This window comes from Oxyura jamaicensis, chromosome 11 (genome assembly GCF_011077185.1).
Source record: "Oxyura jamaicensis isolate SHBP4307 breed ruddy duck chromosome 11, BPBGC_Ojam_1.0, whole genome shotgun sequence".
NCBI classification, from domain to species: Eukaryota; Metazoa; Chordata; class Aves; order Anseriformes; family Anatidae; genus Oxyura; species Oxyura jamaicensis.
Genome location: NC_048903.1, coordinates 20200960 through 20226210, shown reverse-complemented (window position 1 = coordinate 20226210; position 25251 = coordinate 20200960). Strand labels below are relative to the sequence as shown.

The 25251-nt window shown below is 41.4% G+C and overlaps 1 protein-coding gene across 5 annotated transcripts in view; it reads right to left on the bottom strand.

Annotated features, from left to right (window-relative positions):
- Positions 1–684: 684 nt before the first annotated feature.
- NFAT5 (nuclear factor of activated T cells 5) overlaps positions 685–25251 on the bottom strand; it is a 40457-nt gene continuing 15890 nt past the window's right edge. For 3 of the 5 annotated variants that reach the window (XM_035337134.1, XM_035337133.1, XM_035337129.1), the window contains 11 exons: positions 24119–24311; positions 21827–22017; positions 20374–20546; positions 19176–19310; positions 18953–19005; positions 16819–16951; positions 16113–16193; positions 13084–13232; positions 9907–12340; positions 8686–8928; positions 685–7819 (listed from right to left, as the gene is read on the bottom strand). In XM_035337134.1, the coding sequence (XP_035193025.1) occupies positions 8690–8928; positions 9907–12340; positions 13084–13232; positions 16113–16193; positions 16819–16951; positions 18953–19005; positions 19176–19310; positions 20374–20546; positions 21827–22017; positions 24119–24311 (3781 nt within the window). In that variant the 3' untranslated portion in view covers positions 685–7819; positions 8686–8689. The remainder of the gene's footprint in view (positions 7820–8685; positions 8929–9906; positions 12341–13083; positions 13233–16112; positions 16194–16818; positions 16952–18952; positions 19006–19175; positions 19311–20373; positions 20547–21826; positions 22018–24118; positions 24312–25251) is intronic. The other 2 variants (XM_035337131.1, XM_035337132.1) reach the window with 2 other exon arrangements.

Sequence of the window (25251 nt, the reverse complement as noted above, 5' to 3'; positions counted from 1 at the left end):
TTTTCTAGGATTTGGCATTGCTGCCAGCAGCCCAGCCGGCCCCTGGGCTCAGGCAGACGAGCTGAGCTGAATGTGCGCAGGGTGAAGCCGCCGCCAACCCCGCAGGGAGGCACCGGGGGCACGCAGCTGGGCCTCGGCCTCCCCAGGTCACCTCAGGCACGTCCGCGGGACCACAGCAAGGATGCAGCTGCAGGGGGATTGTGCCGAGACACAGAACTGAGGCCTGGGCACAAACTCTTCTGCCAGAGGCAGCGTCCCCAGCCGCCTCTGGAGAGCCCCGGCCGGAGCCGTGGGAGGGCTGAGCCCCCCCTCAGAGGGGCTCCCACCTCCGGCCGGCCACGAAAATAACCTCGAATGCTTTGAAGTTACAAAGCTGGGGCGTGGGTAGTGAGCCACGCAGGTGACTTTGGACTTAAGGCAACAACGTCAAGAAGAATCAAACTGTTGCGTTGTTTTTTTCTCCCCCCGCAGTACGCATGGCACGGTGCCTCTCCTTACACAACAGCTCGGGTGGGATGCACCAAGCCCCAAACCCGCACGTGCTCCTGTCCTCCCAGCGCTTCCTGAGCTGGCAGCCACAGCGTAACCACAGGGATTTGTTCCACGCTCAGTGGCCACTTTCTCTTGGCAGAGGGAAGATGCCCTTGGGAAAAAACCTAAACAAACCAAGAAAACACAACAAGATTTACACTGCAAAATGAAAACTTTCATCGTTTTATTCTTGACTGCAGCTGTTTACAGAAATATAGTTGCGAGTATACAAATGTCCCAATAGAAGCAAAATATTTTTTTTAATATTTAACAAGTTATCACAGGATAGCTAAAAACATAGATGCAAATGAAATATCCCCTCAGAGAACAAACTGAAAACACTGGGTATCAGTGCTTTGAAATCCCATCTACGAAAGCCATATACACAGAAATGCACGAAGGAATATCTGGGGCTACTTTCACATTGCAGGACAATGGAAAAGGCAGCTCAGCAGTTGATCAGTGCCCTCCAGAAAAACATGGCAGAAAGGCAGGGCAGCCACTCGAGAAAGACGCAGGCATTAACAGAGGTAGAAAGCTCTCCACTTGTTTGGAGCTTACTCATTATCAACAAGCGTGTATGTAAAAATTTGAGACGGCCTGATTTCAAAGTGTTTGGAATTAAAAAGCTTCGGGAATCTGCGGTCTCTTAAGCGGGATGCTGGAACTGGTTCCCAGTTCCCCCACCCCTCACAGTGCCTCTCTCTTGTACAGGGAGCTGCGCTCTGCTCTCCCGGCCTGCGGAGCCGCCGCGCGCTCCTGCACGGGACCTGTCTGGGCAGGGGGTGCTGAGGCAGGGCCTCCACCCAACTTAGCAAGGGGCAGCTCCAGGGACTAAAAAGAAGTTTTAAAAAATTACATTATCTGAACGTAGGACCCTTTGCTGATCTGAATACAAACAAATGCATGTGATCAGAGCATTTTACAGCGGGCTGTGGATGGGGGTGGGAATTTTGGAGTCTGAACTGAGCACCTGCAAGGAGAATTTCGGTGAGAATCCCATGGCAAGCAGGGAAATCCTCCCATTCCTCACCCTCATCCCAGTACACGTGAACGTCAGAAGCAATTTCATAAACTGCAATAGCAAGAACTAGAGAGTTCACCTCCAGAAGCCGTGGAGATCAGGCTAAAAAAGAATACATTTGCCTTTGGTTTGGCAGAGATGCTTTGAAAGTGCCTGTAACGAGACAACGGCGTCTATCGATCAACCTAACACCAAGTTGCTGTGGAATCCACCTGGTTCAGCAAGAAGCAGCATGGTGGACAATGCATGCTCTTGATTTTACATTCTGGATTTCCGCAGTTTCATTGCTCACACAAGCTGTAGGAACTCAAGCTGGGGCAGCGTTCCTCCCAGCTAGGAACCAGGGAGGGAGCTTCCACACGGTTTCAAGGAGAGAGTGCTTTAGCCATCAGCTACGCCAGTACAAAGCAAAACCAAAATGCAAGATGCTTCCCCTTGCATGCACGAACCAGAACAGAAGAGGAATGACCTACAGATTACGTTGCATCATCCCGATTCAAATGCAACCCAGCTGAGCAGCAGCCGGCATCCTTTGCTACGCAAGAACGATGACTAGCCCGCAGCGGGAAAGAACTGCTCGTGTCGGTTCAGCTCCTGTTGGGCACCACAAACACCACTGCTCCGCGTCTGTACGGGCTGCCAGGACTCGGACAGGGAACTGCCCTCAACACCCCCGTCTGCCAGGTCACTTGGGGAAAGCTGGCAGAGGAGCACATGGACACAAAGCGAGCGCTGCTGCTGAGCCCATCCCGTGGGCAGACCCCTAAGCAAAGCTGTCCGTTCTCCTGTTCGGTTACATCAGGTTTGCAACTATTAATAAAAATATATAAAAATACAAAAGTGTACAGCTGTTTTAAACAGTCACTTCAACCCCACGGACATCAGTGAAGTTCAAAAGCAGGGCAAGTTTCTGAAGCAACACACGTCCAGTACTTGAAGGCGCTTAGACAACTATTAATGAGCTCCTACAAAAACCTCGGTAGATGAACTCATACAAAGGAAAATTAACGTTATTTCAGGTTTATAAAAATGTCAATATTAATAATATTCTATGCATACGTCTACCACTATTTATAATAGATATGATTCCCCTATATACATATGTACAATCCTAGAATATACAGGCGTCGCGTATTTACACACCTCTACAGATGAGAGGAAAAGCCTCTCCTCACAGCCCCATGCTCAGGTTTATCACATTTCTAACAGGGATCCTCTGTGCTGGACACAGCCTGCAAGCGCCCAGACGGCTGGAGGCCCCCGGGCGTACCCCCAGGCGACTGCTGCCTTCTACTGGCATCACTCACAGTCAGCAGCCATCAAGTTCTCTTCTCACTTCCGACCAGTTTCAGAGCAAGCAAAGCAATTCCTTCTCCTCGCTCCTTCCTAGCGCTCAGATAAACGCCCACAATCCTTGATTCCTCTCCTGGCATTACTCTGAAAAGGTAACCCGACTGTTGTCACGGAGGCAACGTTCCAACGTTGTCAGTAAAAGCCCCCACCAGCTCTTTGTCAAGGTGCGTGTGCATGTCTGCAGGCACACAGGCAGCAGCCAGCGCAGCCCCAGCCCAACAACCTTTTGATTTAAGCTACGTTTTGATGAATGCAAGCTTCTCGCTCGTTTGGTATTCTTTCTGAAGACTCGGCAGAGATAACAGGAGTGGAAAATCTGCTCAGGCGAGTCTTCTTCTCAAAAACTAGATCCTAAAGCAAAACTCCCAATACTTTAGGTATGGGGATGTTGATCCCCTTACCTACATGAGGGGAATGCCCGTTACCGCAGCTGCCCAGGCCCTTAGTGTTTCCAGTTCTAAAAAAAGCCAAATTTACAAATGTTTAACTGTTGATGTTTTATTCTATCGTAAAACTAAACTGAAAGTAATCACCCTGCCAACAATTAAAAGATAAGTAGAACGGTCGATGATTAAATATCTACTTTGAAACTGTAAGGCTGAAATTGTTTCAACTATTTTTATGTTAAAAAGCAAAGCATTTGGCTTAAGTGCTGAAAGAATTAGCAGAAGAGGCAATTAATATCAAAATGTGGGCTTGCTAATTAAGCAACAAAGCACCAGTGCCTTCCTGACAGGGGAGACATTTAGCTAAGAATTTTGTGTCTTACGTTACTCACAGAATCACAGAATGTCCCGAGTTGGAAGGGACCCACAAGGGTCATCGGGTCCAGCTCCTGGCACCGCACAGGTCTACCCAAAGTTTCAGAACACGTGGCTGAGCGCACAGTCCAAATGCTTAAATTCAGACAGGCTCGGTGCAGTGACTGCTTCACTGAATACTTCGCTACTTCATATGAATATTTTTTATTATTCTTAACAACGCACAAGCAGATGAGAAGTCACAGCTGGTGGTTAGCAGACAGGTCTCCACGGATTTTAATCTGTGCCAAGAAATCACCGTTCCACAAACCGCCGCGTGCCGCAGACGCTGTGCAGAGCGGCTCGTTGGTGCTTTAGAGGCACACGCAGCTGGAGAGCCCACGGTTAACGTGGAGGGTCAGAGATCGACTCTTAAGAGGGAGCTCAAGCAGCAGAGAAGACAACACCCAGAAAACCCATCCGAGCTCTGCAGCTCTAGCTCTTCATTTTCCATCTCGCAGTATCTTTTATACTTAACTGCTGCTTTGTGGGTATGACAGCAGGTTCTCCTTTGTAATTATGTCTGGAAATTAAAATTTAGAGACCAAAAGTCTCAGTCTCTCCTCACTGTCTCGACAAGAATGGGTTAGACTTGATAACCGCTACCTCTCAGCTCTGCAGGCAAGCACTCCATCTGCTCGCAGCCTCACAGGCACACCAGTGTGAGCATGCAGGGGAGTAAACAAAGGGATTAAAAACGCAGAATAAGCTCCAATTATCAATATCAACTGGTTAATCACAAAAGTAAATGTTCAGGACTGATAAAATACAGATGTGGCTTACGCTGTTCTCGTGTCTTTCTGCCATGAAATCCTGCAAGCTGTCCTTAAGTTCTTCATTGGCTTATCAAACCTCTCTCTTTATCCCTCCTCACAGCTGTTTGCAAGCAGCAGTTCCAGCACTAATCAACCACTGAGCAATCTTTTCATTCATAAGACAAATACTTTTTGTAACCAAATCACATGTTCAAAGTGTTGTACATTTAAACATTGACCTAAAATGGAACAAGATAAATTTAAACACAAGAAAATAAATGTTATCCAGAAGTGAAAAATATGATAGCACAGCCCTTTTTTTATTTTTTTCATTTTTTTTTTCTTTTTTTTTCTTTTTTTTTTTTTAATAAGCAGCCTAAAATACGCACGCAATTCCAACATACCCTTCCCCTGGAGCTGTAGCAGTCTTGGTATGAAGTTCTCTTTTGGACACCCATCTTATTAAATGAAGAATTGGTCCCTGGTGACTTGGCGCTGACCAACAGCACTTCAACATAAGGACACACCCCTTCAGAACAACAGAACAAACTAAAGCAGCACACGAGTGAATTTATCATTCCTATTACTTCTGTGTATGAAGGCCCCAGATGACACCCGACAGTTTGTCCTGGGACTGCAATCCTGCGAAAGCCACCAGTTCGTTTTTGAGAAACTGGCTACTGACTTCCCCAACCCTCTGGAAGTTGTTTCGGTCCACAATTAGCGTCTTCTACGCATCCTCATACAGCACTTAGTCAATTCTGCAAGATTGCCGTTTTCGTATCGTGAACCATAACGGGATTTTGTTAATATTTTCTCTTAGGAGGAAAAAAATAAAAATCACAGGAAGAAAAAGTTGGTTTGGGGTTATAAAGCAGCTCTGGACAGTAAGAAGCAGGGAATTCTTTTTCTCATGATTAAAGTTTTAAACATTTTAGCGTAATCATAAATTAAAAGTTAAAACATAGAGGCACTAATAATAAAATATTAAATAGACAATGATAGTGGATAAAAGCTGAATGGCTCATTCTGAATGAAACCTCATTATTTCATATACGCCTAAATGCCTACAGGTTTCCTTACTAGATTGTATTGCTGAGTGACAGACACACCAAAACACACAGTGAAGCTTCTCATAGCCAGTTGGAACAATAAATTGCCTGATGGAATGGCGAGAGATGAACAAGTTATTTATGTTGCAAAAAGTACTTAAATACTCAATAAAGACATAACAAACCCCACCCCACCCCCACTGTTATCAGACGCCACGTTGTGGTAGAACATCAGACAAACTCACAAATTTACCACAAAAATGTGTGGCAAAAAGAATATTTTATATATATGTATATATATAAATTTTTATATTTATGCCAATGTACTCACTCAGTACAAATAGCAAAATAGTATACCATTTCCTAAATACAAAATATAGCTTTCCAAAAAAATGAAACACACATTAGATATAAACCATCCAAAACTTGAACGATTGAAAACTGTATTCAAAATTAAATGACCCAGAGCAGGTCTCTTTCTGAAAAGTTCCCTTCATATCGGCAAGAAGCCTTACTACTGAAAACGTAATTCAATGCCTCTCAATGAGAGAGAGAAAGAGAGAGACAGAAAGAGAAAAGAAAGTTATGACGGACTGACACACAGGAAACAACATTAAAACAAACGAAAACTCTACACGGCTCAACTAAGCACACAAGTTAGGGAGAAAACACAGTAAACAGACTAGAGTTACTTAAAAACCATTTACAGACTACTCTTTGTTATTTAAAATAACAAAATGAAAAATGACATGATACCAGCTACACTATACCGAGGCATAATAGCCATACATGACAGCTGTTCGGCTCTAGCTGCGCTAACAGCTTTCTACGTGCAGAAGGAGAAGGAACAAGTGTCGGGACGAGGCTGTAGTGAGATATCACAAAACCTTCTGGACAGTCGGAGCACCCGAGAAATTCACATGCCTCACAACACAACTGCATGGTTTGGAGTGGGTTGTCTTTACATTCTGTAACAAGTCGAGTTTTCCACTGAAAGATGACAATCTAGAAGCTATACCTGGGGGACTGTCAGTAGGAAAAAAAACACTTTGAGTTTGCAATGAGCTCAATATGCTACAAAAACGCACCAGCTCAGGATGACGTGGAATTTTCGAGAACACATTAAAATGATTTAATTTGCCCCCTACTTGGAGTAAAGTCAAACTGGAGATTTACAACAGCAACAGCTGGAAAATGACTGGTTAAGGGGGTTTCTCGCATTTGGAGGGAAGTGGAAAAATTGTTTCCTCTTTCCTTAATCCTTATTTCTCAGAGCTTCTACTGACTAAGCAATTTAATACCACAAGAGTAGGTGCCATGGATTCCTAAAAGCTGCTTCTGATCTTTAAAGCCAGTAGATATCTATCACATTTTAAAAAACACAATGTGAAACTGAGGAAGAGAGAGGGAAAAACATGAAAAGAACAAAAGGAAGAAGGCTGGTCTGAAAATGGATAATGCAGCTTTAACAAGATCTGACCCATACGGTCAGAGCAAGAGACACAAAAGGGGCTGCTTCCTTAGCCAGGCAGAATGTTCCTTTCAAGTGGAAGGTATTTAAGAGGATAAGATTTTTAGAGTATAATTTAATTAAAAATTCCCCTTCATTTCTTCATTTTGTTAGAGCCACCAAACCCTTTCTCTATGTACAGGTACATGTAAGAGACACAGAAAACCGTTAATCACATTCTCAGATGGGAAGCACCCACCTCTGTCTGGCTATCTACAGTAGCAAGCAATTCTCTGCTTGTTTATTATAAGTATCAATATTTTCCTTGCCACCTACTGCAATTAATAAATCACAGTATTAGCTCTCCCACTTAACTGCAAAACATGCAATCCCTTCACTTACTGATAGCTATGAGTCATGGCTCATGTCACGGGTATTTGATGTTTCTGCTTCACTAGCTTTTCTAATCAGAAGAGGGGATGTGAAGAAGGAAGAGGAGGAAAAAGTAAACATGGTAACATGTATTACCTTCTAACAACAATAATAACTGACCAGATATGCTTCAAATTCAAAGAGCATCCCGCTCTTAGTGGGCACTAGGAGTCGGGTAACAGTACGATCCCATGCCCCAGTAAAACAAAGCATAGCTTTTCAGCATTATTGGCACTATGAATCTTGAATCTCAAATACTACAATCACAGCCTTAGGTGCTAGACACTGCAATTGGCCACAGATGTGCTCTTTAGAGAAGAGGGCCACTTTTTGACAGGAGCAATCAGTTCCACGCTGCCTAATCCAGAGTTACAAGGTCTGAAAGGATCTACGAAGTCCTCACCTCTTCCTTCACTGAATTTCTGCAGGGAAAAGGCAAGCAAAAAAAGTTAGACAATTAACAAAAGTCATCCTCTTCCTTCTAAGTAGTTACTTCACCTTGAAAGTGTCCTTCACAAGCAGGCATGAAACTATGAGTAATACCAGAATGCAGCACTCATTCACACAGCAGGATTACTTCCCTTCCACTCAAGTTCCTAACTTCACTCAAAACAGTTTCACTTCAGCGAAGCTTCTGGGAGATTTAGGGTGTCAACCGCCTTTTCTAAAGCCAAGTTACATACTGTGGACAACGCTAGATTCCAGAGTCCCACTGTTCTCAGTACACGTTTGTAGACAAAGCCTCTTTCCCCTCTCTGAAAAAGGCATCTTCCAAGAGCAGAATGTTTCCTCGAAAGAGCCAGTCCTGTCAGCTCATTTTTAGGACTCACCACGGGACACACAATACCCACCATATTCCACAGAAACTTGTTTTCACATTACACTATTGTAACCCAGAAGGCAACTTCAGAATAGTACAGACCTGAGGTGTGTTACCCAGTAAGCCTTAAGTTTTTACCTACAATCGTATTTTATAATGCTTGTATCTGCCAAGCTGTCAGAGATTCACTCGCTCCTTCCTAATAAAGAACGGGACTGTAATAGCAGATGGCAAAACACAGCAATCAAACAATAAACCTGTCTCAGCCAACTGCTTCACAGAAATTCTGACCTTTGACTGTCTTACATCACTCTTCATTCCAACCACTGATACTACACTCTTACTTCAGCATTACTGATATTTTAGCTGACCTCCTGAAGCATGGTAATACAGTCATGGGGAAAACTTGCCGAACAAACCGTGCGTGGCTGGAAAGAACCCGTAAACCCAAACACATCACTTACTTGCCTAACTAAAACGAGCCGGCCATGTTGTTCCCCTGGTTTTGCAATGACACAAGCAGATCATCAATTTTCTCAATATTCTGATTGGGTGCCATAGCTGAAGGTAGAGGAGAAGCCTCAGGTAGCTGCTGGGAGAGAAGCGTTGGCACTGCTGCTTGTCCCTCGCCCTGTGGCTGACCTGGCTGACTTATAGCCATCAACTCATCTGGCAGTGCGGCTGGTCCAGAAGGTAGCAGCTGGCCACAGTCTGTGAAGTAGCAAGTGAAGAACAAAAGGACCGTTTAAATTAGGTTAATGCACGTAGTAAATTAGCCATATACATATTTATATACGTTTTATACATATCCATATTGACTGTAAATTCTGTAGAAAGTTACAGGCAGTTTTGTTCACATGATCGCTTTTGTTTACCGCTCCCGCAAAGTACAAGCACAAGCTCAAGATATACACCCTGCCCTATGGACTCTGTGTGATACCTATTAATACCCTAATATATAGCAATATATTAATATATATATAAGCAATATATAGCTAGAAGAAAAACAAGATGTGCAGCACAGAGAAGCATTGGGTATGCCCACGCTTTGTCTTTATAAATGACAGCCGTGTATTTTTCAGGTCAGGAACGCACAGCCCTTTACAGGCAGATGGAGTGATCTGTATCCCAAAGAACTTACAATAAAGGCTGGATTCAGGGATGAGATGTAGAAAAGTGCAGACTTATCAAGTTAAGGGAGTTTCAAATACACTTCAATAGACACTTTTCTGAACAACGCAGCTTCAAAAATCTTTCCTTTTCTTCAACAACACGTGGAAAAACGAATTGCAGAAATTTTAAAAGCCAAATCCAGTAAAAGAAAGATTAGTGGAGCTGTCTTAAGAGAAAATACTCTATTTCTTTTTTTTTGCAGGTGTATATATATATTATTTTTATATCTATTGTTAATATTATACTTTATATCTATATTTCTATATAGACATAAAATTCTAGGTTGTTTCTGTCGCATACTAATTCTAAGTGTAAGAAACCAACAGGTATTTAAGCTAAGAGTTCTCTTACATTGCTAAGAGCAACACCAACACATACACCCTCAATTGTACTGCCACATTACTTATCTCAGGGGGTTTTGAAATGTAAATATAGAATTGAACAATCATCGTCTTGTGGACTCCAATTAGTAGCTCTTCTAAACTCTAAGCTCCGAACTAGGCATCTACCACTTACTGTTCTGAATGCCAAACAGGAATATTCCTGACGTTTGCTGAGATGAAGCAGGAGAATTCTGCAGCTGGTTGATAGCACCTCCTGCTGCGTTGTGAAATAAAGAAGCTTGCTGCTGTGGAGGAGAAGCAGTTCCTTGCATTCCGGCCATGCTGTTTTGGGAAGAGAACATAGGCGACTGCTGTAGCTCTTGCTGGCTCATACTGCTCTGCAAGGCAGACATGGAAGCTGAAGAGATGAAGAGGGTGACCTGTTGCTCTTGAGAACTTGGTGACCCTTGGACCAACTGAATTTGGGGTGAATTATGGAAGATGGCTGGCTGCTGTGCTTCGGCCTGGTTGGACCCAGGATTCTGTAGAGAAGACACTGTAGTTTGACTCTGGAATTGCATGGGCTGCTGCTCCTGGTTCATCGGGGCCATGTTCGTCTGTGGATGAAAAATGGATTGGCCTTGTTGCTCCTGATTAGTAACTGGGTTTTGGTTCGGGTTGAAAATCATGTTTTGTTTTTGAGAAGCAATTGTACTCATTGCACCTTGATTACTGAACATCATGTTCTGCTGCTGCTGCTGCGGCTGCTCTTGAGATGGAGGACTACTCTGAATAGCAACTATTGAATGCTGAGGCTGGAAGATGGCTCCTTGCTGGTTCTGGGGAATTGAACTGGATTGGATGGAGCCCATTGATACTTGAGGCTGAAACAAACTTTGCTGAGCAGGCTGAGTCTGCGGCTGTTCTTGGGGAAGCATAGAACTCTGGATATGAGATATTTGTGTCTGCTGCTGGAAGGAAGTTGGTTGCTCAGTGTTTGTTGCTGCCTGGAGAGGAGAAATGGAATTCGGGCTTGTAAAGAACGACATCTGTTCTTCTTGAGATGCCGGGTTGCTTATTGAACTCTGGGAAAGGAACATGTTGGCAGACTGCTGGTCTTGAGGAACTGAAGAGCTCTGTAATACGCCCATGGTGCTCTGTGAGTGGAACATTGGAGGCTGCAATTGGTCAGAGGAATTAGTACTGGTCTGGTTGTGGACAATGGAATTTGGACTGTGAAAAATGGAGCCTTGTGTTTCCTGTGGTATATTCTGAGTATCACCAATAGGATTCTGAGAATGAAAAAGCTGAGCTTGTGAGTGTGCAGACTGCTGCATAAAGTTTGCTGACTGAATAGACATGATTTCTCCGCCCTGCTGGAACAGACCACCCCCTTGTTGTTGAGCTCCACTTGCCTGAACAGACATCATGTTTTTTGTAGATGAAAAGAGATTAACTTGAGGTTGACTTTCTCCACTGTGCTGCATTTGAACCATGGTCTGAAATACAGAATTCTGCATCTGTTTACTCTGTCCTGAAGCTTCCTCTCCATCTGCAGAACTTGATGCCTGAAACATATTAGGCCCATTGTTAGAGACCTGCTGCTGAGCAGTTGGAGTGGTCTCACTTCCAGAAACACCAGGAGATGAAGAGAATAATTCACACTGCATTTGCATGTCTTCGCTTGTTGACAACCCACTCATTATATGTGAAGCCTGCTGGTAAACAGGTGACTGTTGGAGGGCTCCGTTCCCTGAAGTTGTTGAAGAGAACAAATCAGACTGCATCTGCGTGGCAGCCTGGCAAATGTTTTGTTGGATTCCTATCACCATTGCTGCAGAAGTCTCCATTGCCTGCTGCTGCTGCTGTTGCTGCTGCTGCTGATTGGACAACGCATTTTCAGGCTGTGAATGAACATTCTCACCTCTTCCAGGCAAAAGGTTGTCCGGTCTGGAATGGACAGCCGTCTCTGATGAGGAAAACATCCCAGGATTTACACTATTTTGTATCTGACTAACTTGCTGAAAGATATCTGCATTTAGCTGATCTTGAACATCCTCACTGCTCTCTGACCCAGAAAATAAAACAGAAGATAACTGCTGTTGAGCTTCCAGTACCTGCTGCACCAAGTCAACATTTCTACTGCTGCCTGTGGCAGTGTTAGTTGGAAAATTTCCAGCTTGCAGTTGCTGTATTGTGTTCTGTAACTGACTCACACCGCTTGCTGATGAGAAAATACTTGATGAAATCTGTTGCTGTAATGCCTGTGCTGGTTCTGATAGTGTAGACTGTTGTGTCTGTGATCCATCAGTTAATTGTGACAAAGTGACTACCGTGCCATCTGATTGCAAAACTTCTCTGGTTTGGGAATCTCTCGTCTGGAACTGTGCAGCTTGCTGCAATAACGTGTCACTGTTCTGCAGCTGACCTGGAGTAGAGACTGCTGAAAAGCTACCAGGCTGGGAAATGTCCTGCGTTTGGATTGTAGTTAGAGTCTCTGGATTATACACCTTCGGCTGTATTTGTTGCTGTTTTTCGCTTTCAGAAGGTAAATGGGAAGCAGAAGTTGCTATGCCAGACATGCTGCTTTCCAATGTTTGTTGAGTTGGTCCAACCACCTTCGAAGCCTGAAAAGAGCAGCAATACATTAAGCCATTCACATGCCTGTTCAGGTTACACTTATCAAATTTCCACCAATCCGTGATGTTCAGGAAAGACCAGATGGAAGATTTGATGGCTATGCATCCTTCCGTACCTAACCAGAGGAGCAAGCAAATGACTGGGAAAACAGTGGAAATGCTACTTCAAGGACAATCACAGAATCACAGAATCACAGAATTTCTAGGTTGGAAGAGACCTCAAGATCATCAAGTCCAACCTCTGACCTAACACTAACAGTCCCCACTAAACCATATCCCTAAGCTCTACATCTAAACGTCTTTAAAAGACCTCCAGGGATGGTGACTCCACCACTTCCCTGGGCAGCCCGTTCCAATGTCTAACAACCCTTTCGGTAAAGAAGTTCTTCCTAAAAGACAAGTCATAGCACAATTCGATGAAAGCAATACTGAGAAGTTATTGAAAAAAAATCCTCACAGTAATGTACTCGTTCTGTGTCACAGGACAAAAAGAACGTTCATCATAGCACCACTCACTAACCAATCACTGCTGGCATGCAGGGACAAGATAAGTTACTTTCAGAGGAAATTGTCCATTACTTTAATCGTGTTCTGTGATCGTATGTTTTGGCCAGACTGATCTTGGATGTGACATTTCCCATGTGTTCCTCTTCTCCACTCTGCACCATTAGGACACGGCTGATGAGATTAATACTATTAAATCAGTATCTTCAGATCACAATCAAACTTACCTTGAAGACAGGGGGAGATCGTTTTTCTGTGCTTACTTCCATTGGAGCCACATCTTCATTCTTAATCATACTGCTTGGTATAAGTGGAGTTATCAAGGCACTAGGAAGAATATTTACGTTCTCCGGGTTACAACCGGTGGCATTCACTGCTGCAGTCACAAATAAAAAAGAAGGGAAATGAAATGTTAACATCCACCACACAAAGCACGGTTTTCTAGTGGTGGCCTGCTTCCCATTTAACTTCTGAGCCCCGCCATAAGAGCTCGCATTCCCTCGTAAGATGCTATCATGCAAAGAGATCACTGCAACCGTTTGGATAATTCAAGTAATCCTAGAGTTTTACAGTAATATTAACGTTTTTATTGAACTCTTTATCTTTTGGGGCCAGGACAATCATCCACCGACTGCCTGGAAGTGCAAACAAATGATTAATATATTTTTCCACAAATTACAAATGTATTTTACCTCACTTTAGCTGTACAACTACTCTATTTTTAAATGTCTGTTTTCAGACTAGTGCATGAGCAGAACACTCAACGCGTTCAGACAGTATTTTTATTCTGTTAAAGGACTAGCCAAGAGAAAACTTGATATATCTGCGTGCCAGCTCTCTATCAAGAGCAAGCTGTTGTTTTGCCTTTACAGTGCCTATATTTTTTTCTTTTTGAAGTAGAAAGGTGTCTCTTCTTGAAATGAATTAGATCTCTTTAGTTTTGATTTTCCCTAATTCAGTTAAAAAAAAAAAAAAAAAAAAAACTAAGATCTTTGCTGTAAGTAAAATTAGCTTTTTTGATTTAAAATACTGCTGAAATTGTTTGAGCTTAAAACAAACCAATGGAAAAACGTATAAAAATACACATAGATCTGAGGGTTTTAAGTAAATTAAAGAATTCTCTTCAACATACAGCAAGAAATCTCCATGCCTTAAAAAGATGTAAATCTTACAATAACATGGCAGTAAAATGTCTGCAAATTTGTATCAACAGTATGCTATGTCCTTGGTCACAGTCCTGGTATGCTTATTCTACGTACAACCAACATTCTCTCCTGAAATGTTATTTTCTGTCTTCAGTAATAAATTCTCAGCCATCGGTACGCAAACAGTCGTCAGTACACAAAGAGCCAAATAAACTCTTTCCCTCCTCCTGTTAACTCGCATATTTGGAACGGCCCCAAAATAGAGGCCACGTGACGTGCTGGGCTGTACTTCTGGCAGGGAATGCAATTTGAGTGAAAAACTCCCAACTACGCCAACTTCAAGACGGCCAGTCAGACACAGCAACCAGTATTCTTCTGTACTTTAGTCACAATTGACAATTTTTTCTCTTTTACATGCTTAATCCTGTCATGTTAAACAGAAATGATGAAAATTTACATATAAATAATTAAAAAATCGTGATGCTACACAGATTAGTTGCTAACAATGGTGTCTTGGTTCACAGTGACACATCTGGTGGGAAGGATGAGAAAAAGAAACGAGATTAAGAATGAAAAAGGAATGAAAGAATGAAAGAAAAAGGTCCTGTGCAGGACCTTGGCAACAACATTTATTCTATTTGCCCAGGGCTGCAGTAAATGATGCCACTTAAATGATGAATTCTGTGATGTCGCTCCCAGTGAAAAGAAACAGGAAAAAAAGCAGCATCCCAGTGGATCCCAGCTGCTCTTTATCATTTCAGAGGAGTGGTGAAGGACAACCTGGGACGTACGCAGGGACAAAGTACGTAACACAGACAAAATTGCCTGACCTCAGGTTCACATACAACCTGAAGTGGAATAGGAACAGGAATGAGTCAACCAAAAAGCTAGCTAGCAGAAAATCCACACAAGAAAATTAACTTTCGACCACAAATTAAATACAAGGACTCAACCCAATACGAAGAGCACACTGTTCTTATGAAGAGCAGATGTTCTCCTGAAGCAGTTGGTATCTTGCCTTGGTTAAGCCTCCACACTAGATTAGATACATGTCAGGCTTGCCCTGATACATCAGTTATTATTATCCTTATCTTTTTAATCTTGCTACTAAGAAGTCTTACCAGTACTTTTATCAGCTTGCTTCAATACCCTACATGTTTTTGCAAATTTCTCCCTGAATATTCTCTGCAGGTTTAAACTCATCGTATCTTGTATTATCCTCCCGAACAAGTTGTAAAGTCAACTTGTAAATATATCCCCTGCCAAGGCCCAATATACAACTATTAACTTTAAACATGAGCTTCATGATTTTAACCTGAAGCTATGGATTCCTATCAAACTTGTGATCACGTTGTTCATTTGCTTACCTTTCAACCTGCTTTCACCAGAGCAGGCTATGGAAATTTCCATTAACCTCTGTACACCTCCATAGTTTTAACAACCAACTCAGAAACATTTCCTTCCTTTATTTCAGTATAGGAAGGATCAATTCACTTCACTTAAAATCCAGGCAAACCAAAAAGCTGCTCCTTTAGAACAAAATAACAAACCTTCCATGGACAAAATGCAAATTTCAGAATTGCACTGAAAGCAATCCTAAAATCCCTGGACAGCTTCTACTCTGTCTCTGCTACTACCATACCTTTATAACTTTAAGGAAAAATGACAAGTATGTTAGGTTTTTCAGTGCTGAGTTTTTATTTTTTCCCTTTCACTTTCTTTTTGGCTCAAATTAACACTACACAGATTTTTAAATGCTTTGTATTATCTGCCATATTCGGTTTCTCTCTGTTTAAAATTCTTGCAAAGAAAGAAGGCTAAAATGCAGGGCCCGAGGCACAAAAAAAAAAAAAAAAAAAACACAAACAATTTTTTAAAAATTGTTTTTTGCAGAGTTTTTGCTCTGCACTATCTCACATTACGATATACTTAAAGGAATATGGTTATGAAGCAAAATACTCTGGATTTGAAATCAAACGTTAGTGTAAGAATATGGCCAGATCTTATAAGCACATACTTATCCCCACAGGACAGCTGATTCATTCCTGCAAAATTTGAGTGGGAATTTATAGTTAAATTATTACCAACAATGATAAAAATCAATTTAGTACCTTTTATAGCCTCTTCAAAAGAACAATGTTGGGCTGGGCTGGAGATTTCCTTCTTCACTTTAACATTCAGGGTACCAGCTGCTGAGGCAAAACACATTGAAAACTTCCTTATGCTAGAACAGCAAACAAGCAAAAAAATCCAAAACTCAAAGCAAACTAAAAGAGTTACTTATACCTTGAAGTAACTAAAGCCCTTTGAAAACCACAGAAACAACCTTTTTTTGTGAATACACCAATAATCGCAGTGCCCACAGTATCATTCATTTTCACTTCCAAAAATGAAAAAGCCACTCAGCAACTGCACTGTACCTTGTAATATAGATAAATAAATAAAAATACACGATGTGGTCAAACTGCAACATTCCTTAGGATAAAGCTTGATGATAGTTTCTCTTGTATTTGGTGCACAGTATGTAGCATATCTGCTATTTCCCCCTACTCAGCTTCATTTTGAACCTCATAGTAGAAATGGCTAAGAACAGTGGCCTACACGCAGCTGAAATTTGAGATACTTGTCACATAAATGAATAATGAAATCTGAGGGCTTGGCTCTCCCCAGCAGAGCAAATCTCAACAAGAGGAGTTCAAAAAGATTCCTATTACCTAACATTTATGTAATTTATGGTCTATACGCTATGCAATCAGGAATGAAAGGTTTAGCAGGTAAAACTGTCCGTTCCTTCCCCCAGTTTTCTATTTGACGTACATGTATCTGGAGTGTATGTAAATGGCTGCACATCGTGTGATCGGCCAGCATTGGTCACCACGTAGATTCCCACAGAAACAGCTGAGGTTATTTGCTGGTCATGATATGGTGGCACCTTCACAATAAGGTGATTCTGCAATGCAAAAAGAATACATAAAATGATATTAGAAAATTTATTTCATTACTATTAATCTTAATTATATCTACATCCATCAGAACACAGAAACAGCCTACTAAAACACTAGAAAAATGGGGAAACCTGGTCAAGTTACGTGTTCCGCAAGGTCAGTTGGCAGCAGTTCTTGTGCTACAACAGAGATTTGAATATTCTGCCCACATGATGCTCAGGCAACTTACAGCTCAACTGAAATGTGCAGAAAGGAAAACCATATGAAGTCTGTTACTTTAAACAGAAACTTATGCCTACCATGCCTGAATGAACTGCAATCCATTTGCCATAACATTCTGCTGGAATCAGATACTTCAGTGTTCCGCTGAATCAGACCTTTGTATTCAGTGTGGACAGAGGATGCAGTCTCATGTTACACTTAAGTAGATTTAACACTGAGCAGACACCAAAAACATGCTTGCAATCATCCAAGAGCAATAGTGCTGAGTGAACTATAGGCTACCTACTCCCCTACTACCTGTCCATCCACTAGCAAATGGAAACACAAAGCAAAGAGAAGTGGAATGCTGCCTTCAGAGGTGGGAGCACATCTGTCAGGCATCGTGTACATTCAATAACTTCTCTAATTTCAGTCCAATAATCCATAAAGACACTCAGTTGTGTGAAAAAGAATGAACCAATATTCTGAAAAACATTTCAAAGTGGAACCAAAATTCAGCTGAGTGTGAAGACTATGGTGTACACACAATATCTTCCCACCCAATAGTAATCTCTCATAGGAAAGCTATTTGAAAAATTGTATTAGGCCTTTTAATTAAATTGCACACAAGGGCAAACGCTGACCCACAAAGTTCATATACCACACTCCTGCTGTGGTAGCTACGTTCCCAATTAGAAACTAAACAATTCTACTTGTGTAGTCCTGACTGACAACAACGGCAGCCTACCAGACTCACTGAAGAACTCATCTGAAGGAGTGTTATTTACAGAAATGCACAGGAAAAGGGGAAGGCTTATTCAATTTTCCTTTGGAAAGAGTCAGAACCAGTCAGACACTGGGTAAATCAGGAAGCCTGTAACACCACTTTTGATTTTCACAACAGAACTGCAGGTTGTATTGTCTAAGTGGCTTTAACATGGGTTCTATTTCCAAGATGGTATTTCCTGGGCATCAGATTTTAAAGCGTGATCTGCACAGAAGTGCTACATGCATGCCAGAATAGTGTGTTGCCTTATTCCAGCTGACACAAAGCTATACAAGAAGTACTTCTGCACACTACCTGGGGATGCTTTACTTCAGACAGATTTTAATTGGAATCTGTGCATGTCAGCTTCCAATGTACACATCGAGCGGTCATGCACACAGAATGCCACTCATCCAAAAAGTTCTGTTGGGCTGGCTGCCAACTGCCTCCTACCTCTTTTCTTCCACACAGCAGTTCTATACCAGTTTAGGCACTTAATGAACATATTGCTTTTTTGTTTTATTTTTTAATAAACTGAAAAACAGTATCGAGTAAAAAAAAAGAACAGATCCAACAGAATCTCATCTCTCATCTTTGGAAAGAGCGACGGACTGCAAAATAACAGTCCCAAAGGAGAAGCTTGCTACTAGAGCAGAGAGGCTGTCCCTGTAGAGAAGAAGTGTTTATTATCAGTTTAAAACAAAACTGGAAAAGTCTTTTTTCCCTTTTCTTTCTTCAATAGTACTGACTGAAAACAAAAACACTGGGTACATATTCCATCTCTAATCAATGTGAGCCCCACACATGGTATTTTTAGCACAAGTGAAATCTTCCTGAACTTGTTTCCTTGCATTTTATGCATAATACTTTGCATTTTATGCATGGTATGCCATTGCTCCTGGCCCACAGTTGCCAAGACACGGATATAAAACCTAACTATCAGATCTCGATGATATCAAAAAGGAGTCTTTTCCGGTATTTATAAAAGAGCGAAATAGTAATTTAAAAAAATAAAAATAAAAGTAATAATCAGAAGTACCTGATGAAATAATTCCATGTCTATTTCAGCTTCTGCCTTCCAAGAATTTTCATCTAAATGAAAGTTAAAAAGCATAATTTATTGCATATCCATATAAAGCAATTTATTTTAGTGCCTTTGATTCAGCTTCTCGATTTGCTCCCTACAACTAAACTGTATGAAACAACATAAACCCAAACATGCTCTCTTCATCACCCCAAGCTGGTATTGCTTTCACACTAACCAGAAACGTTCTCTTGGAAAATCACTTTTGTTCCTTTTAGAAAGTTCTTGCCAATCAGAAAAACTTCCTCTTCACCCTTCACTGAGCAACTGTGCAGACTTTTCTTTAGGATCTCTGGAACTCCTGCTGGTTGAGCTGCAATTGAAAAAACACATAGCTTGAAATCCAATAAAATATTAATATCCAGAACAAAGAGCTTTCACTTACAGGATTACAACTTACTTCTTTCACTTACAGGAAAGAACAACATAATTCTTAAATTTCTTCCTTTACTTTATGATATGTGACAAAAAATATATATACATATATATATATATATCACTTCTTTGCTAAATGTAATGACCCTCTTTAAAAAAAAATCACACTTAGGTAAATAACCCACTAGTAATCTTTTCCCTTTTCTCCTGCATTTATTAAGTCTTTGAAACAAATCTTTCAGTGTTTGAGCTGCGTTCAAGAGCTACATACGTTAGCTAATATAAATCCTTGCTAGAGTCACATCTCTGCACTTGAGGAGTACAGCAATTGCTATCCTCTGAACTAGTGGAGCGGATGCAGCAAAGCTGCAGTTTCTGAGGAGCTGAATAGGAGCCCTGATACAACAGGTATTGACTGTTAAAAAATATCAAGAAAAGCAGCCTCAGATGTACCGTGGCCTCCTCTGATTTCATTTTCCATGGTGTTCAGTGCAACCTGAACAGTCAGTGCAGCCATCTGTGCTCAGTGCTAAACAGAGCATTTTAATAAATAGCTATGAAAGGTTTCATTCTTCCATTGAACCAGAACAGATCTCCCCTCCGGGCTCCATGTACTCCCAAATCTGGGAAGAGCCATGCTTACTAACTTATTACAAGTAATTTCTATCACTGAAAGCAGGCAGATGAAAGTGACAGTACAGAAGGGATTAAAACCTGCATCAAAAAAGTCATATTATCAGTTCAAAGCAATCATGACACAAGTTCTCGTCTTTTAAAAGGCAAAAAACCATTTAATAAGAGATTAGGCAATTTGTAGCTACTTTTAAATACTAGTCAGTCATTCAACACCCCCCTCCAAATAAAAACAACCCACCTGATTTTAGCCACAGCAACTCAAATAATCAGACCAACATTGTGGTGTCCTCCTTCCCTCCCCCCCCCAACTTCAATCACACTAAAATCCTGTCCTCTAATACCAACTCTTTTATTTTGATACTTACTGCACAGAATTGGGGAAGAAGGCGTCTGGAGAGTCAAAGTTGAACCATCCTTGCGAGTGATGTTAACACGAAATACCAGCCTGGCACGTGTGCTTTTTTTCTTGGAACCAGCAATCCCTATCCTAGCTTCAACATCAGCATTTCTCAGCTTCAGTATTCCCACACAATCAACCCTAACGACACAAAGTGGTTGAGAGTTACAGAGTTTAATAAATTCATCCTCTTTTAAAATATTTTGACTAATAGATTAAACAAGCCACAAAGAAGTCAGAACTCTTGAAGTAGAAATATTATTAGATTAGTCACATGAAATTGCTGTATAACCACTCATTATATAGTCCTGTCTTCAATTCTTCCCTACTTAATTTGGATGCTGAACCACGGGAGGAATATGAAAGAACTATGAATAAAAAAGAAAATGCAACATAACAAAATTATTCAGGTAAGCATTCAATTTATCACCACAGATCTTTATTCTTCCATTCCTCTGGGTTTGCAGGGTTACTACTACAAAACGTTCTGGACAACAGCTAAGGAATGGGGATAAGTGTGATAAGGGAATTAATCACACTTAAGAAGCAGACACTGTAAATTGAGGAAATGCTTCTCCTGCTGACATCAAGACAAGGTTATTAAGAAGTGATAGCTTTCAAGCACAACCATATATCCATTTAAAAACAAAAAAAAAGACATTCTACTGAAAAACATACTTGAGAAGATCACACCTTTTCTATAACTTAAAATACATGTGAAAAGCTTTTAAGGGATCACTTCTATCTGAAATTTCTTGTGAGATCTAAACCACACAGGCACAAGAGGCCATTTGCTCAAAAATCTGCTAGAGTTAACAAGGGCCATCAGACTGGGCTTATCCCTTTCAAGCAACAGCTATAGTGTTTAAATGCATCTGAAAACCTGCTGCATCCAAAATGTTGTCTATATTTGACCAGATTGCTCTGTAAAGATAGGAAAGCACTAGGCATTCGTGACAAAGGACTGTGTGATAGGAATGGCAGTAATGGAACAAAGAGAGATGAGAAAACTCAGAATTTAGCCTCCAAAATCCCCAGCCTTTCTGGGCCCTAAAAGGATCTGAAGATCCCAACATTTGTCCTGCCTCCTCTGATTAGCCATTTCATACTTGCTAAAAGAGACAAAGGAAGCAAGGACAACTTCATAGGTCATGTAATGCTTGGATATGTGCATTATTCTTTAAACAGTGCATAAAACTCCAATATAACAAAGTTCATTGAAAAAGCTATAGAAAAGGACGAGATTAAGCATTAAGTGTAATAAGCTGAGAACATGGATTTAGAAGGTTATTATTCATGTAGCTTCACAAAGAGCCTGACGTGCTGAGATACTAAACAACCCAACTGAAAGAGGAAAGCCAGTTTCTGAAAACAAGCTAATAAATTAAAAAATTATATATATAATTAAAATAGCTACTCACGCAAGTGTCATATTGTTGCTAGGGTCCAGTCCAACCTCAATAACAGTAGTCCCCTCGATATCCACTTCTTTGCAGGGAGTAGTGTTTCGCCCAGTTACTCTGCAGGCCTGGTAGAACCCGTGTGGTTTCACTCGGCCAGAGTCATTGCCCACGAATACCTGCAGCACCACCGGCTCGTTGTGACCTTCCAGCTGAAACACAGCAGCATGAATCATATTGACTGACCAGCAATGCCTTGTAGTTAAAATCAGGAATATTTTATGCAGCTGAACTTGAAGCAAATCTGCTCCTAGTGTTGCTGGAAACAATCCTAGGAAAGCATGACTTTTTTTTAATCTAGTTTATAAATAAAAGGTAATGTATGTTTTTAATCTTTTGTCATTTGCTCATCTATTAAAAGACAAAAAAGTCATTTAACACATGGTTGAAATGAATATATATACACATATACATACATAGTTAATTTTGGAGTTCTTAGCTGGTTTGCAAAAAAATAGAAATACTGCTAAGATCACAGTATGCCCCTCACGTCCAAAAGGAGCCACTAGGTTACAACAGGTAGGTGGGATACTAGGAAGTACGAAACCAAGCAAACAAACAAACAAAAAAACTCTTGGCCTTTGTGTACTTGTTTTTTTTTCCCTACCCTTAGCTCAGATTTCCTGAAGATCCACTGACTCATTTTGACTGTCCAACTCAATTAGACTTATGTATGCAGGGTAGGAACTCGTTTGCCTACTGGTAAAGCAAGCTTGGGCTTCCAGGCATTCAGTAACATGAAACTCTTCCAAACAGAAAATTTTCTCTGACGAGTGCTAAAGGGAACTGGAAAAGGAATTAAAAGGAAGTTCAGATGAACAAAGGCCCATTAAGAAAATCCACATAAACGAGCACTAAATCACCATAGCAACAGGAGTATATGAATGGATTCTTTTCTTAGGAAGCTTTACTGGACTTCTGCATTACTGAAGAGGACCGAGTGAAGTGCTGGAGATGCTTGCAATGCTGTTGAACTGGACTTCAGAGATAAGTATATTTCTATACTCTGTCAGCACAAATCATTAAGGCTTGCATTGAAAACAAGTGTTTCTTTGTGGACCTGATAAATCAGCCTGGTCTGAACTGCTTTGCTGCTTTCTCAAAGTAGAATAACTATGAAAGAGCATTAGAGGAAATGTTTGGGGTTGTTTTGGTATGGTAACAAATGTGGTTGTCTGCTTGCTTGGCCTGCTGGCCACAGTCCTCGCAGTACAGCCAGGATGCTATTTGCCTTACTTCCAAGGAGCACGCAGTGCTGGCCTGTATTCATTTTGGTGCCCACTGTCACAATCATACTGTGATCAGTGCAACTTTTGTGATATTTGACATCAGTTCTTCTGCTTATCTCCAAGCACAGCATTACTCCCAGTCAGCCCCTCTCCCACTCACATTAGAAAACTGTCACAAGCACAGAGCTGAAGTCCTTGCACTGCATCAGCAAGGGTATACAGCCCTCCTTGCAGATGGACAGACATAAGAAATCTTTCACAGTGAGAAAGATCTGTGAGTAGGATACTCTTGTTCGTCATCTACAGAACACATTGTCTGTTACTTTCCCAGCCAGTCAGTAACAGACACCCAGACATTACCATTGAACTTCCTTCTTCCTCTGATCTCAACAAGCCAGCTCCTAGTTTCATGCTGGAGCTGTGTACAGTGAAGGAGCTCCTTCTGGTAGATGGCTTTGTCTCTTGTTTCTAGACAGTTGGTGCACATTAACAGTGACACCCAGCCACCTGCGCTACCCCAAGTCTCTGTGACCCCAGTCAAGTCACAGCCCTGTGACTACACAAGGAAAGAGACAGGACCTGCAAATTCACATTCTATATATCAGAGGACAAACTGCGAATGTTCTCCCTCTTGAGCAGGAATGTGAGAGACCTCTCTGTAACCTTCTTCCCCATGTTTCGTCTCCATTTGTAGCTCTTCCTCATCATCTGGATGAGGATCACCTCTTCACACACAGTTCATCTAATTGTGAGTCTAGCAGGATATGCATCACAGGTGAGGTATCATTGCCTTGACATAACATTTCCTGCCTCTTGTAATTTTGTAATGCAGATAGATGTCTTTGTACCCCAAAGAAGAGAGACAGAACAGTTCTACAGCCTTTGCAGTAAAGAGATTGCAAGGTCTCCTCCCCTTCCTCTAAGAGTAGAAATTCTAGGTCTTATCTGAACTGAACCAGCTCCCATTCTACTAAAGTATCGCTTGGAAAGGAATCCCCGTATCACCTGATACTAAACAGCCTACCTTCACAGTTGGAAAACCTTGCTGTGTCCGGTCTTTCACTGAGCCTCGGCTGCCTTCAGTCAGATAACGAGCCCTGTGCTGGGTTTCCGGCTGTACCACTATCTTCAGCTCCTTCCCTTCGCTTTTAGTTGGATACTGACCACACAACATTGGGGTCTTCTTCCCTCCAGCTCCTTTCTGGCTCTCTGGTGCTCTGAGAAGTCAAAGCAGACCGTTAAAGATGTTATAAGCAGCTCACCAATAAAAACAAATGAAATCACAGAAAAGCTACAAAAGTAAGGAGTGTGTATTAATGTGCAGAAGATGCACGGTTGAGAGCAAACATGGGAATTCTCTTTCTGACAGAGAAGGAAACCTGCAGGATGAAGAGGAATGGTGCTTCCCTGCCTCTTCCATCCAGTGCAACTGCTTTTCATAGCGTAAACATAAAGGAAGGGAAAAGCAATTAGCATTAAACTGCATTAACAAATAGAAGGCTTGTAACCTGCTGTTTTCAAAGGATATGATACGGCTTGGTATTATTGGAATAAACTGCTCCACTTCTGTTAAAAATATATGTATGTACGCACTCACACCCTGAATGGATTTAAGGTTAAATGGTACTTCTTTAAATAGGAAAACAGCCTCATGCCTGTCTCCTCCTGAAAATGTACATCCATGCAAACTCAAATACCAGTTTCTGTCAAAATTCATAAATTTATGTTAAAAACAGATTTGTCGTTGTAAAAGGCTCTGACAAAACTGCACAAAGTTAACAGCTGCAGTATGTGCAAAAAGACTTGTCTCCTTCCGGGTGCACACCTCAAGATGCACTGTACTTGTGATCAGTTCCATAATTAAAAGCTGAATAAAGAAGCCCTCCAAAGTATAATGTTACATGGTCAATTCGTTAAAGCACAAGGGAAGATAACGCTTGATCCTGTACAGAGCAGGTTTCTATAATTATCCTGAAGTCCATCAAACCCATCTAACATTAACAAATGTAAACATGTCACAGCAAATGGGACAGGCAGAAGGAGCTCGATGAGCTTATGCAGAATGTAAATTCCTTTTTTTTTTTTTGAACTACCAGAAAGTAGCTTTTAACAGTTACAGACTGAAAAAAGCAGCTTTAAGTCACAGTTGTGATCTGC